Source organism: Aedes aegypti, chromosome 2 (assembly GCF_002204515.2).
Source record: "Aedes aegypti strain LVP_AGWG chromosome 2, AaegL5.0 Primary Assembly, whole genome shotgun sequence".
In the NCBI taxonomy this organism is placed as follows: domain Eukaryota; kingdom Metazoa; phylum Arthropoda; class Insecta; order Diptera; family Culicidae; genus Aedes; species Aedes aegypti.
The window spans coordinates 158,325,290-158,339,558 of NC_035108.1; the positions used below are offsets into that span (position 1 = coordinate 158,325,290).

At 36.3% G+C, this 14,269-nt stretch overlaps 2 protein-coding genes across 2 annotated transcripts; one reads left to right on the forward strand and one right to left on the reverse strand.

Moving 5' to 3' along the window:
* Nucleotides 1-4,217: 4,217 nt before the first annotated feature.
* LOC5571038 (chymotrypsin-1) lies at nucleotides 4,218-5,196 on the reverse strand. Its single transcript, XM_001659423.2, has 2 exons — nucleotides 4,516-5,196; nucleotides 4,218-4,451 (listed from the first exon to the last, which is right to left on the reverse strand). Exons 1-2 carry the CDS (start codon nucleotides 5,125-5,127, stop codon nucleotides 4,269-4,271), a joined length of 795 nt encoding a protein of 264 aa, XP_001659473.2. The 5' UTR covers nucleotides 5,128-5,196; the 3' UTR covers nucleotides 4,218-4,268.
* Nucleotides 5,197-12,791: 7,595 nt separating this feature from the next.
* Nucleotides 12,792-13,832, forward strand: LOC5571037 (chymotrypsin-1). The gene is made up of 3 exons (XM_001659424.2): nucleotides 12,792-12,914; nucleotides 12,983-13,548; nucleotides 13,617-13,832. Exons 1-3 carry the CDS (start codon nucleotides 12,866-12,868, stop codon nucleotides 13,797-13,799), a joined length of 798 nt encoding a protein of 265 aa, XP_001659474.1. The 5' UTR covers nucleotides 12,792-12,865; the 3' UTR covers nucleotides 13,800-13,832.
* Nucleotides 13,833-14,269: the final 437 nt, after the last annotated feature.

Below are 14,269 nucleotides of genomic sequence, written 5' to 3' on the forward strand. Positions count from 1 at the left end.
TAAAGTGGAAAAAAAGTTCGAGTGGGGCAAGAGTTTCTTTTAAATATTTCTAGCTCAATTCAAAAAAAACTTATAATTGTCATGGTGGTTCGAATGCAAGTAAGAGACTTTCACTCCAAATGTCGTAAAAATCGATTAGGATTTGTAAAAGTTATGGCTATGTGTTGTTTTTCGACGTGAATATTGTAAGTTTTGGTCAAACTTTCGTTGTACGGAATCAAATGAAGATACTATCTTTTTTAATATTTTATGTAAGGGCGTTTCTAGGCCTATAATAAGGATGCTTTGAAGTGTATTAGTTTTTGCATAAATGCTTGGAGACAATTTATGGCCCATAATGGGGCAAAAGTTCGACCCATGTATAAACTTATGGAAAAAATTGCAAATTGCCTAAAATCCACATATTATCTTCTAATAAAGCAAAATTTGCCTGATCGTGCGAAAAGTCACCAAAATTTTACATTTCCACTTAGTTTTGCGAAAAAATGCTACTTTTGAGTATATTACAATAAACCCTGTTTTGGGAATTTTTTTGATGAAAATTGTGTGTGTATTTTTCGGCAAACATAAGTTTACGGCTTGTATAAAGCATGCCTGTCATAAAAAATATCAATATTTTGTGTTTTAGTCAGCGATCTTTTGCCCCACACTAAATTCGAACTCTTGCCCCACCGGTGGGGCAAAAGATCGTTTAAGACAATTAATTTTGAAACTGTTATAACTAAAAATGGATAAATATGTTGACACAAGTTTGTTCAGCAAAATTATAGCCAATATGTTGGAGGTTCACTGTTGTCATTTGTTTTGTTCCAACTGCTATTGTTTTCCTGGAAACTTTGATTATACCTCTAAGGTCGAACTTTTTCCCCAATTTACTCTAATGTTAAGTTTTTCGGTAGTTGTTAAACTTTCACTCAGCTGGTTTGCCGTTAACCACGATCATAATTAACTAAACAACTATAAATACGATAGTCGTCATGGATTCTAGCAGTCATAAGTGTTCTTTGCAAAACGCTGTGTAATCATTAGTTATGTTACTTTTTATGAATGCTAGTGCATACAAACACTATTTCATCAGTGTCTCAACTATTGAATAAATTATTTTTGTGTATTGATGCAGAAATTGATGTCCCATCGAAAGATTTTTTCTTCATGAAATAAAACAAACACGGCGTGTATATGGGAAAAGTTTATCACAAAAAAATAGGCATCGCTAAATCTTTCACCATTCGAAAATATAGGTTTTTAGCTTTCATTTGACGTGTTCCCCAAAAAAATCCACCGAGGGATCCCGAACATTTTTTTTTATTTAAAATTTTTGTTCTTTAGAGTACATTATTTTTAAATGTAATCATTGCAAAAGACAGCTTCGTTGGATAAAAGTTTTATTTCCATATAAAAGTTCATAAAATAAATATATATATACATATCTATTGAGTTTTTCATTTTGTAAAAACCAAAACTGTCCTATGTGATTTTGAGGATTTATTGAGCTATAGGACACTTATTCGATTAGATATGTTCTAAGTTCGACTGTTCACTTATTCATACTGTGGAAGTATATCAAACCGAGCACTCTTTCTTTTCATGGTTAGAATACATTAAATTTATTCTTCTTCTGTCTGGCATTACACCTCTGCTTGGACATAACCTGCTTCCCAGCTTAGAGTTCGTTGAGTACTTAGTTATTGATTGAGAATTTTCTTTGCCAATCAACCGTTAAAGATTAAAAATAGAATGGATCAACATTACAACGGCCTACGAAATTAAATGGAATATGCTTAAACGCCCTGTTACCCAAGCCTTATCAAAAAGCTTAAAAAATCCTCATTAAGAATATTATCCAGGCACCCGGAGTAAGTGACACTACACAGACTTTTTTAACAGTAATGAAGTTATTTTGATGTTTTTAGCTTGGAATTTAGCTAAGAATATAGTGGAAGATATTTCCTGTTAAATCAAATCATAAAAATAATTCCACCGTGAAAGTGGTTTTCTGACAAGCAGAACAACAATAATACAATTTTCACAATTACTGCAGTAATTAAAACACGTAAGTAGCTAACAAACAAGAAAGTTTTACCATTTTATACTCCTTTTAGATTGATATCATATTTATACAATATATGTTTTCAACATGAAATATGGTTAATTATGTGATTATTGGCAACGGAAACTATTATGAGGAAGAATAAAAAGTTAAATTTCATGTGCCCACTTGCCCCGTAGAGTTGAGTAACTGCAATTTACAGTAGATTTTTATGACTTTATTCGAAAGGTTTCAATATCTCGAAAAGATACCTTCTCATTCGTGCGGACATCAGCGAATACAGGTTGCAACATTTGCAATTTTTTGGGCTTTTTCATAAAAGCAACATCAATCAAGTGGCTGCATTTATTGGTCGTAGCAAAATGAGCTCCATACAGCATGCATTTTACATTACCTTTTGGAGCTTTTTGGGGGGGTTTGCGATGATAGCGACTCAAGAGTCTGCCTTGAGCTCTGCCTCTGTTTTTACAGTGGCTCCATAAACTTAAGTCAGGAGGAGTCAAATTAGGATCTCCAAATTCAAATCATGTGTCTTTTTTATGTCAGATGTTCATGGAATTCCCGTTGCAGAGACATAATGAACAAACTTCCAAAGATATCGAATTTATCGACTGTTTCGTACTGTTTGACAAAAAAAAAAAATGACTCAATGATTCTTTTGGTCTGGTCCAAACTGTTAGTTACTTGGTCATGGAATGGCGTTTCTTGAATCTTGAATAGATTTTCTGTTCCTCAAATGTGACATTTTTGCTTATTTATGAAGCCAGGTAGTGCCTGTTGACCACGATATTTTCAAGGATATAACAGTTGAGTTAACACAACTGCAAGACTATTTTCAATTCAAAGAGTCACTATATTGGCATATTGTTTTTTTTTTATATCATATTAATTGTGGAAAATATGACAATATTAACTTATCAGCAAGTGATATTGATTTGTAAAAATGGTTCAAAAGAGCTCTATTTCGTATCAATCGTTTGGCAGCGTCCATTTATTACGTAAGCTAAAATCGGAAATTTTTGACCACCTCACCCCATCCCCCTCCGTAACGTTTTTTGTATGGAAAAATTAAACGCAATTCCCCCCTTCTCCTTGAGCGTTACGTAGTTTGTGAAATTTACAGGATGGTTGATTAGATCTCATCGGTCGAGTATGTCTTTCTTACACACAATATAAAAAAAAAACAATCATGATAGGCGAATCAAATTCTCAGTTAATGAGTAACTGAAGAACTCTTATTTGAGAATCTGGCTTTGTCTCAATAGGGGTGTAATTCCAGAAAGAAGGAAAAGAAAATTAATCTTTTCTAAATATGAACAGAAACAGTTATACACTAGAATCAAATTCACACTTAAATCCGAATGCCGATCTCAGCTGTGCAAATCTCGGTAAAAGGTCGTTTGTTGACATCTTAGTAAAAGTGACGTTTGGTAACGGCACCCAAAGGTGCTGTTTTAAGGTGAAACACCTCGGAATCCAAAGATGGTCGTCACAATGGCCGCCTTGTGCCCCTACTCACGTTTTCAAAGGCACAAAACTGCAGTAATAGTTGGCAAACGTTTCTGATCTTCTTATTTTAAGCTTTCTGCTAGTGCACAAAGTCAAAATAAAAAGTTCACTGTTGTTGGATGCTTTCTTCGCGAGATTTGTGCCTTTTAAGTTTCAGTGCAGTCCTAGAAATTGATTCCAAACTGTGTCACCTTAAGTAAACTTGATGTTAGGCTGACATATCAGTTAAAATTAATTTGCTTACCGCTCAGCTGTGCGGATCTTGGTAAAAGAATGAAAATTAGTTGAACTCAACTGAATGTGTCCTCCACTGTACGAGTAAGTGTCGTATCCCCAGATCACATAGGACAGTTATGTCTATTACAATATGTTATCTTATATATCTATATTATATCAACATTCATTTGAAATTTGGGCTACCATCGAGCTTGAGGGAAAAAAAACTGTCTTTTACTATGATTATATTTGAAAATATTGTACTTCAAGGAACAAAAATTTAAAATAAAAAAAAATGTTCGGGATCCCTCGGTGGATTTTTTTGGGGAACCCGTCAAATGAAAGCTAAAAACTTATATTTTCGAATGCTGAAAGATTTAGCGATGCCTATTTTTTTGTGATAATATTGTTCTACCAGACACGCCGTGCAAACTGTGCCTTCTATCTTTCGTTAAAAAACTTCGAGTATATTCGCAATTATTATGTTACCTAGTTAAACACATTTTTTATTGTAGTGCGCACTCAATTCCACATCAGTATTTTGTTGAATGAAATCAATAAAATGTGAAACTTTGGTCAGCACTCCGGGATATGGTGCTATCGTACAAGGCTTGATGCTCCACGATACGATCCCTACCTGCACTCCGTTATGTATCAACGGGCCACCAGAATCGCCCTGTCAAATAAAGAAAAACGCTGATAAAATACCCACTGCATGCCACAAATCATGAAAAACTTACACTACACTGCCCCTTGCCACCGCCTGGATATGCTGCACAGATATGACTTGAGTGGATCGTATTGCTGTGAATCCGATCGCACTCCTCGTTCGGTACTGCGTAATAATCCACCTTCTGAAGAATCGTGGCAACAACTCCTGCGTCGGTTACACCCCACCCAAGGAGACTCACTTCCGGGTTCGATTCTGGAACTTCAAAGCACGGTGAAGGCAGTTGAACCGGCTGGACAGCATCGCTAAACTCCAAAGGACGCTTCAGCTTGAACACGGCAATGTCGTTGATGTAGCTGTTGGACGGATCGTACGCCGGGTGTATGATTACCCGATCAATGTCGTACACAGAACTGTCAGCCGGTCTGGTTATCTCCGTTCGGCCGACCTGAATCGACTGCAGGATTGGAGTGGTGTACTCGTTGACGCAATGAGCCGCACAGAGCATCCAATAGTTTGTTAGGATACTTCCACCACAGGAGTGGCTACCGGATGAAGAGCGAAGCGAAAAGATAAATGGGTATTGCTCTATCGTTGTATCAGTTCCATTGATGATTTTCTCCGTAGGAGCGGCCGTCAGCCCCTGCACTAATGCTACGATACTCAACAGTTTAATTATCATTTTGGTTTGTGTTTTGAGATGTGATTGCGATTGATTCTTGGTAGCTTACTGAATGCCAATATTGGAATCGTATGGATATTTATATTAAATCGGGAACTGAAGGTATCTGCTTATCACTTCATCAGATACAAAGCGATTCCACGCAAATGTCTTATTGATCTAGGTCAGTTACTACTGTTGAGCAGTTTGACGCGTAAATGTAGCGCCTTTCGTATCTAGCGCTATGATGGATTTGTGAAATATCGATAACCTGATTGGGAATCTCACAAAAGCAATCTATTTTCCATTGACACTGCAGGAATGCAGACAGTTACGCACTATTTACTTGCATACAAAATACCGTTTGTTTACAATGGTTTACTCAGAAGCTACGGTTCAAAAACTGTATGTGGGTCATTCCCCGCTAAATAGCCACAGTACGTGTAACCGGCTGTCATTGATTTCCAATAAATTTTGCTCGAATGTTTACTTAGCGTTCTGCTTCAAATTCAGAACATGACTCAAATACCGAACACTTGACTTGTTCTATCAATTAAACAAGAACCAAGTCCTCTATATATAAAAATTGTGAAAATATCAATTCCTATCTTTGAAATCAAAACTGTTCGGAATATGAGTTATGAGAGGAATTTGAGATAAAACAGTACTTCATTAGGTACTACAGTCATCTCTCCCTTACTCGATATTGAAGGGACCATCGAGTTAGGGAGGTATCGAGTTACAGAACACAAAACCAATGCAACTGGGATCCAAGGGAGTTTGCCATGAAAACCAACTTTTACTATGGTTCTCTAACTCGATATCGAGAAACGGAATATCGAGTAAGGGAGAGTTAACTGTATATCTTTTAGTGGCCCTGCAATGTTGAAGACAGTAGTTTGCAGAACTAATTAAAATGTAATTTTGTTAGCTTTAATACACTTTCGAGAGAAGAACAATAAACTATTCAACGAATTATAAATGTATTCTTCAAAGTTGTGACAAACTTTCAAGAACAAAGCATTTCCATCAGATTGAACAGAAACATTTAATATTTTTCTTCCGAAGAGAATCATTTTGAATGATACGCTTCCTCGCTATTGCATGTTTTGTTTGGCCTGATATTTTACAAAATTTGAAAAATAAAATTTTACTATCTTTTTTTATGTTTTATTTTCACTTGTTACAGATGTATAACTAACAATATGGGAGGCAGGGGAAGTTTTGTTTTTTTATTGATTTTGAAAACAACACCAAAAATATTAGATTCACCGGTAAGCACAAGTTGCTGTTTAATAAGCGGTTTCTTCACCACCGCTTAGGCCCTAAACCTGGTTTAATCGTATGGCTAAACGTGGTTTACGGCTTAAACGAAAGTGAAGAAATCGGCCCTAAGTGATTTTGAGTTTCTCGAGAGAGTTGAAATTTTGTGAGGAAAATGGAAAAATTATCATTATTTTGTGGATAGTATTTAAAAAAAAATATTATTTCAAATTGTGTTATTAAAATGCTCATAAAAATACTGAAAATCAATACCGCGTCGTGAGTCACTTCGCTATAGTACGCATCTATGCCCCTGAGAATCAATTTGCGGCGCGGCAAAGCTGGTCAAAAATCAAACTTCGCACGTTGGTTAACCCATTTTATAACGTGAAGCAGTATATCAAGTTATAGAGAGTCGACAGAATTTTTTTTCTAGAAAGCTCAGTTAAGGTCTTTTGGTGCGTCATCACAAAATGGCTTCTTCCAAAATCATTAACATATTGTTATGATAGTATTGGTATTTGCAGCATCGATGAAATATAACTGCTTATCACCTGATTGAATGGATAATTTATGCGAAGAAAAATGCTTCAGGTGGTATTTCAATAAATAAACAACACTTTCAGATACAGATATTCTCGAAAAAAATCTCCGATTTTATGCCGCATTTCATTGCCTCACACAACTACACTTGTAAATAGAAGGTGCTTACCTTTTCCATTGTAATTCTGCAGCAAACATTTGTATTTTGGATTTTATATTGCGTTCACTACACTTCCACTAAACAAATCATTCATTTACTTTCCTTAGAGGAACACATTTCAAACGGGAATCAAATATTTATAAAGTTTTATCAACCACAACACTCAAAACTATTATGGGGTTGTTTTTTACTTGCTGCAAATCGACGCCGCCACCGCACACTGAGACATGCCTGTGTTTATAGTCTAAAATATCCAATTTTGTTCCTGTTTTATTAATTTTCAGTACGGAAAGGTTGGGCAAAGCATAGAAACTTGGAACTCATACGTTGTTTGTTTTTCGATTCTGTCAAATTACGAAAACCATCTCTACGAAGCATAAAATCATACCAAGAGTTTATCAATTTGGACCACCCAAAATAATTGGAAAGCTCCACAGTGCGATGCGTCGGGATGCGTCAGGACGCGTCTATTCGAGTAGACGAAGGTACGGTGCTGCCATCTGGGAAAAGTTTGCTCGATGCGTGAAGCGTCGAAAATTTTACCCGGCAAGGTATAGGAATCGAAATTTCAAATGCTCATATAAAATTAACTACAATAGCTATTTAAAATCTTTTCAGTATATGTTTATATACTTTTAATGGGCTACATCATAGGCATATAATTTTGAGTTTTATATTTTTTTCTCAATGTGCTGCTGATTCTATAGTTGATCAATAGTCTAACCCCGTACACTTAACAGAATTTAATTAAAAAGTGTTTTGAATTTTTTAGAAGCATTTGAAAATTGACTTCCTATGCTTTGCCATGTTAAATAATCGGAGCTTCACGCATAGGGTCAACTGTGGTAATTACCTTCGTAGACGCGAATCGTGTGTGCACAATCATCGCGATCGTTGAGCGCAGTGATGTCTGAGTTGCTATCTGTAAAATCATAGCATTTAATGTGAATTGATCCCAAAAATCATTGAAATTTTATTAAATCAGTGATCTTGTGATGGAAAACTATTTGCAAAATGATAAGTTTTTATAATATGCAGCAAATGTTCCGAAAACAAGCATATAACAATTGCTAGAAAAATCTGTCACCAATCACCTGGCAACACCGTCATCCCTTGCAAACATAAACCGTACCGATGCATAACAAAAATATGCGATAAATTCAATTAAAAACAGAGAAATTCCGTTGCCCTTCATTAAATTGTAATGTTTTCTTTTGATATGTACGATTGAAGAGTTGATTTTGATTTCCAATACTCGTCAATCTACTAAATTTCCCATGTGTTTACATCAAAATATGCTAAACACAAATGTTATATTTTTTGTTTGTTTGTTTTGAAAATATACATGAAAAGGCGACACTACTACTATTACATCAATGATGATTCTAATGATTCTTTGAGTTACACGCCGCTTTACCTTAAGATTCCTCAGATATCTTTATTTCACAATTGTACGAAGAATACAAGAAAACATTAACTGTTAAGTTTCGCAGTTTGTTCTAGTTTTTGTCAAATTTGTCTAAGTGAACTGATCTTCTTCTTCTTCTTTCTGGCGTTACGTCCCCACTGAGACAGAGCCTGCTTCTCAGCTTAGTGTTCTTATGAGCACTTCCACAGTTATTAACTGAGAGCTTACTGTGCCAATGACCATTTTCGCATGCGTATATCGTGTGGCAGGTACGAAGATACTCTATGCCCTGAGAAGTCGAGAAAATTTCCAACCCGAAAAGATCCTCGACCGGTGGGATTCGAACCCACGACCCTCAGCTTGGTCTTGCTGAATAGCTGCGCGTTTACCGCTACGGCTATCTGGGAACTGATCTGAGGGGTTGAATCACGGATTCGGAAAGATACACTCATCGCTCGCGGAAAAGTTCGTACTGTGCGGATGAGAACGCACCAGAGTGCGTCTTAAAAGTGTTCCCCCAGTTGGCCGGAATCGCGTACCTTGCGGAAGTGATATTTTCAACCGCTAACGAGTTAAGCAAAGTATCTAAAGGTGATTTTTTTTTTCCTGCGGATTCTCATCCTTCATCAGGAGGGGTATACGCAACGAGGTACGCCTACCCTCATTGATTTGTGAGTGTGTTAGTGTTGCTCATGCAAGAAAGTTAGTTACACAATTTCTATGAAAATGTGGTCCACCCTAATTTTAAATAACACCAAACAAAGGGCTTAACTAATACAAACAACTTTGTAGAAGACCGTTTTCGTCTAATGTTTCATTCTAAAGCTCAAAATGCATCTTTAAGGGTAAAAATGATTCCTGGACCACTGTGCAGTCGAGGAACTGAAGAAAATATAGGTTTACATGCAAAAAACGGTTGTTCCACAGGTTGTGCAGAATCTTATGGTCGGGGTTAAGGCCAAGGTGCGGACATTTGCGTATGTACTGTAAATGAAATACGAGTAAAATGGTAAAATGAATAGTTTAATAGTTATTTGTCAATCCCTGAAAATTTGATGGCAATCGAATGAAAACTCGAACTTTGCGAATCAATTTTGTGTGTGGCAATTTCATCGTGGACACCCTCTACTTTTCGTTAGTTCTAAACGTGAAAATTTTAATTTTCAATCAATCTTCCATTGCATGGGACAGAAAAAAAATAGTTTAGGCGACGTCCTTAAATTACGTTACGCTCGAAGATGTGGAGAGGGTAGGCTCAAGCGTTACGGCTCATACAAGGGGGTGAGGAGGTTAAACATTTCCAATTTTAGCGTCGCATAATAAATGGACGCTACCTTAGGGAATAATTGCTATTTTTGGGTATCAAAATGTATTGCATATTTTTATGCAAACAACTTTTTATGGCTAGTTTCTGTCACAGAAGTATCTATATTATATATTTCAGTCAACGAGCTTTTGCCTTGGAGATAGTCAGCGTAAAATGGTCAATCTTTGATTTTTCATATTTTGAGCAGATTTTCATGCAGTTTTCACCACACTACATATTTACTTGTGGAATGTTGTTTTTTGGATGATATTACAACTGACGCTCTCAATATACTGCCAAAATAATTAACAAAATCATATTCGATAACATAGAAGAAACGGCAGTTGCAATTTTTACAACTGCAATGCATACTTTAACTATAACGCCTGTGAAATTTTTAAAATGTCAGAGTCTAAATCATCATTTACTATTATTTCGTAGATACAACTTGAAGGAAAAGGTATTTCTTGGCTTTTCGATAGCTGAAAATACTATTTAAAAAGAAATATTCACTCGGGGTAAAACCGACACATTGCTTCATAATCTTACTTCATGGATTTTTTTTATTACTGGAAAACATTTTCTGTAATTCATGTACAGTGAGAGGCAAAATAAAGTGCCCACCTTACCAGTTTTCGAATTTCTCTCATTGATTTGGTTCAAATTAAAGTTAACACACCTAAATCTTTTTGTGATATTTTATTTTTGATGTTCTTTTAAAGTTGCACTTACGAAATTTTGATAAAAAAAAGAATTTTACTTAAAGAAAAAGAAAATCAATTTGTATTGAAAAAAAAGTAGTGACAAAAATAAGTGCCCACTTCCTTCTTGGCCCCAGAAAAGATGATTTAAGAAAAATAAAAAGCAATTTAATAGTTAATGTGTCCTCCTTTGGCCTTAAGGACTTGCTGGAGGCTCTTCGGCATGCTTTTCACCAGGTTTTGTAGGTGTTGTGGATCTAGTTCTTCCCAGGCGCGCTCCAAGGCTTCAAAATAATTATTTTTGTTGGTAACACCAGTTTTTTCAACCCTGGCATCGAGAATCGCCCACAAATTCTCGATGGGGTTGAGGTCTGGGCTTTGTGGAGGCCATTCCAGCGGTTTAATCCGACAAGACCGGAAAAAAGACTTGGTCTTCTTTCCAGTATGCTTCGGGTCGTTGTTCTAGAGAAATATGAATTTCTCTTCAAGGCCCGTCTGGATCAGCGAAACCTCCAGATTTTCCAGCAAGATGTTAATGTAGGAATCTGCCATCATTATTCCGTCGATTTTCACGAGGTTTTCTACTCCACTCCATGAAAAACACCCCCAGACCATCACATTTCCTCCTCCATGCTTCACCGTTCCTTGGATGTGGTGCTCTGCATCACACACGAGCCCGCCGCTCTCGGTCTTGTTTGTTTTGTCTTGTTTTTTTTTTTTATTTCAAGTGTACACGGTTTACAAACTTGTTAACATATGAAATATGATACTATATGGCTTGTCACATGCAATAAAAAAATAAAAATATTATTCCTATGTTACTACGTTTAAACATATTCGATCCAGCTTGAATTACTTTTTCTCATAAACAAATGAAGAGCTTTTAGAAGTTGAAACGCTTTCACATAAATTAAACTCATTTTGAATTTCAAAACCTTGAAGTTCAACAATATTTAGTAACAGAAAATAATTAGAATCTTCTGTTTTGATAAAATAAAGCTGTGCTTATTGTGATAGCCAATCATTCGCCTCAATTTTATCTTCGAAAACATTCAATGAACACAAATGAATCATATCCATGTATGTTCATCCCAACTTTATAGTCTTAGCATGGAAGCTTCAAAATGTCCACACATATTTAGTGGATCTTTTTCCTCTCCTCAATAATTTACGTTATATGTATATTATACTTTAGAGTCATAAAAGCCAGGGGCCATAAAAGTCATTTTTAACCCCTCTACCGGCCGCTTCACTTTTTACCCCAACAAAATATTCAAAGAGCGATAACTTTTTCGTTTTTCGATGTTTTTGCACCATTTTTTCCCAAGCCCTCAAAAAACTCTTCTATTTTGAATATCTGTGTCAATATTGATCATCAGACATCTAGATCCAGAGGCATTCCGAATTTTTTTGGGGGACCGACGTTTTTCTATAGCTTACGTAAATATCTCAGGCTACAGATATTTTTGTCATGTTCGGTCATTTACTGTTCGAAAACAACACTTTAATTTGAGTTTGTTGTACAAAAATAAAGCAAATTGGTGCAACCGTTTTCGAGTAATAAACATTTATGTGTCTTGTACCAATCTGGCCGTATGAAGATCATTTAAACTTCTAAAAACATCGTTTTGTAATTTTCAAAATTCTTGTACTCAAATGTTTTGTATGTTTTTTTCAGAAAAAAAAATCCCTATAACCTGACATTGCTTATCCCACATTTTAGGTTTTTTATAAATTGACTAAAAACAAAATGGCGCCCAAAGAATTTTTGTATGGGAAATGTCGGTCCTCCAAGGAACATCATATAAATATACATGTTTATATCATATCTTTAAAACCTTCTGACCAATGATCAACATCGACGCAGACTACAAAAATCCATTTTACTGAAATAATACCAACGTCTCATAATTTTAAAATACAATGTGAGGTATTTCTAATTTTAAAATTGTTTGCGGGTCCAACTCAGTATTTTTTGAATTGTTTTAAATGTTTGCGACTTTCTTTCGATACACCGCTCGATACCAATAAATAAAAAATATGGGAGATGGAATTCCCAAGCATTTATGCATTTTGTACCGCCCCACTTAATGTCCGTTTGCAAAATTCATCACCCAATAAGCACAGAAGTTTTCGTACTTAATCCAAGCAGCGATGGCCCTAATTGATCGATACATTTGCCCTAGAAATGCAACGACCACTTGCGCATGCGAACCTTGCACTGTCCTACACTGATAACCTGTAAACTGCTCACGTTTGATCTACTTAAGCTGAAAGTAGCGGAAAGCGCAATTATTTCCTGATATAAGTATCTTCTTCCTTATTGTTCTGCAAACAGTTCACCCACAAGACAAGAGTATAATCAAGTGGGTTTTAAAATGTTTCTGAAACTAGTTTACTTTTTGATGTGTTTGATACTGGCATCAGGTTGGTAGCCTCATGAACTTTTTCATCCATATTTGTATTAAGAGCTGCTTGAATACATCTATCATTAGCCGCACCATCCAGTATCAAAATTGTCAACGGAACGGATGCCTCGATTGAAGATTACCCGTTCATGATTTCGCTGCGATCCACATACGGGGGCCACACATGTGGTGGAAGCATTCTCACCCAGAATTGGATTCTGACTGCCGCTCATTGCGTTCACGAAACTTTAACCCCCGCCCAATACACGATCCAAGTCGGGCGAACGGAAATATCCAGACCTGTAGACGAATCGGTGTACGAGATAGAGTCGGTGATCATCCATCCGGGCTACGACATCTACAATAGCTTCGTTAACGATATCGCCGTGTTCAAGCTCAGACGGCCACTGGAGTTCAGTGAAACTGTGCAACCAGTGCAATTGCCGCCGCCCTGTTTTGAAGTACAGCAAACCGATCCGGAAGTGACGCTGATAGGGTGGGGCTTGAATGAGAATGAAATTGCTCAAACCGTTTTGCAACAGGTGGAATACTACGTGGTGCCGAACGACGAGTGCGATCGAATTCATGCGGACACAATTTTCCCGCAACAGATTTGTGCCGCATATCCTGGAGGTGGCCGAGGGCAATGTAATGTAAGTGTGATGTTATAGTTACATTGCTTTGAAATAAGCTTTAAATTCATGTTCTTGTGCCGTTACAGGGTGACTCCGGTGGACCATTGTTGCACAAAGGGGTCCAAATCGGCATTGTGTCGTGGAGCATCAAGCCGTGTACGATAGCACCATATCCCGGAGTGCTGACCAAAGTATCTCACTTTATTGAATTCATTTATCAGAATACAGATCTCGATGCTACACACTCCAGTTTTGCGGAATGTGACTAGAATAAACAATATTAAATCTACAAACGAAAGAAACGCACAATTTCTTTTCATTTTTTGTAAGGAGTCTGGTGTAAATGTGTTAAAAAAAATGGATCTATTGTATAAAAAGGTGATTCTAAGTGCTCAGCACTGTAAATCATTGATTAGCAAAATGGTGATGCTTGTTATCCTTGAAAATCCATAAGAAATATTGTTGTCGTGCGGCTAACGGCGTATCGTCTGTATTGCGGAGGAAACTTTTTGCAAATAAATAATTATTCACCGAGCTCTGGGTGGACTGTGTTGTCCGTTGCCTAATCTTATTAATCGTTTAGTCTTTGCAATTTTTAGCTGAAAAAAAACGATATTAATTTGTTTTTTAAATAACAGAGTGCTTGAATACTTTTTGAAACTAACATCAAATATCTAATACAATTCGGAAACAACTAAACAATTAAAAATGAGGATCTTTCTTTGAAGACGTTTGAAAA

What these genes read in the sequence shown, in the direction of transcription:
- LOC5571037 (XM_001659424.2), top strand. Translation starts at nt 12,866, where the DNA reads ATGTTTCTGAAACTAGTTTACTTTTTGATGTGTTTGATACTGGCATCA. An exon ending in GTGTTTGATACTGGCATCAG is followed by an intron (nt 12,915 to 12,982) that starts GTTGGTAGCCTC and finishes ATCTATCATTAG; the next exon opens with CCGCACCATCCAGTATCAAA. An exon ending in GTGGCCGAGGGCAATGTAAT is followed by an intron (nt 13,549 to 13,616) that starts GTAAGTGTGATG and finishes GTGCCGTTACAG; the next exon opens with GGTGACTCCGGTGGACCATT.
- LOC5571038 (XM_001659423.2), bottom strand. Translation starts at nt 5,127, where the DNA reads ATGATAATTAAACTGTTGAGTATCGTAGCATTAGTGCAGGGGCTGACG. An exon ending in GTGGCAAGGGGCAGTGTAGT is followed by an intron (nt 4,452 to 4,515) that starts GTAAGTTTTTCA and finishes TTTATTTGACAG; the next exon opens with GGCGATTCTGGTGGCCCGTT.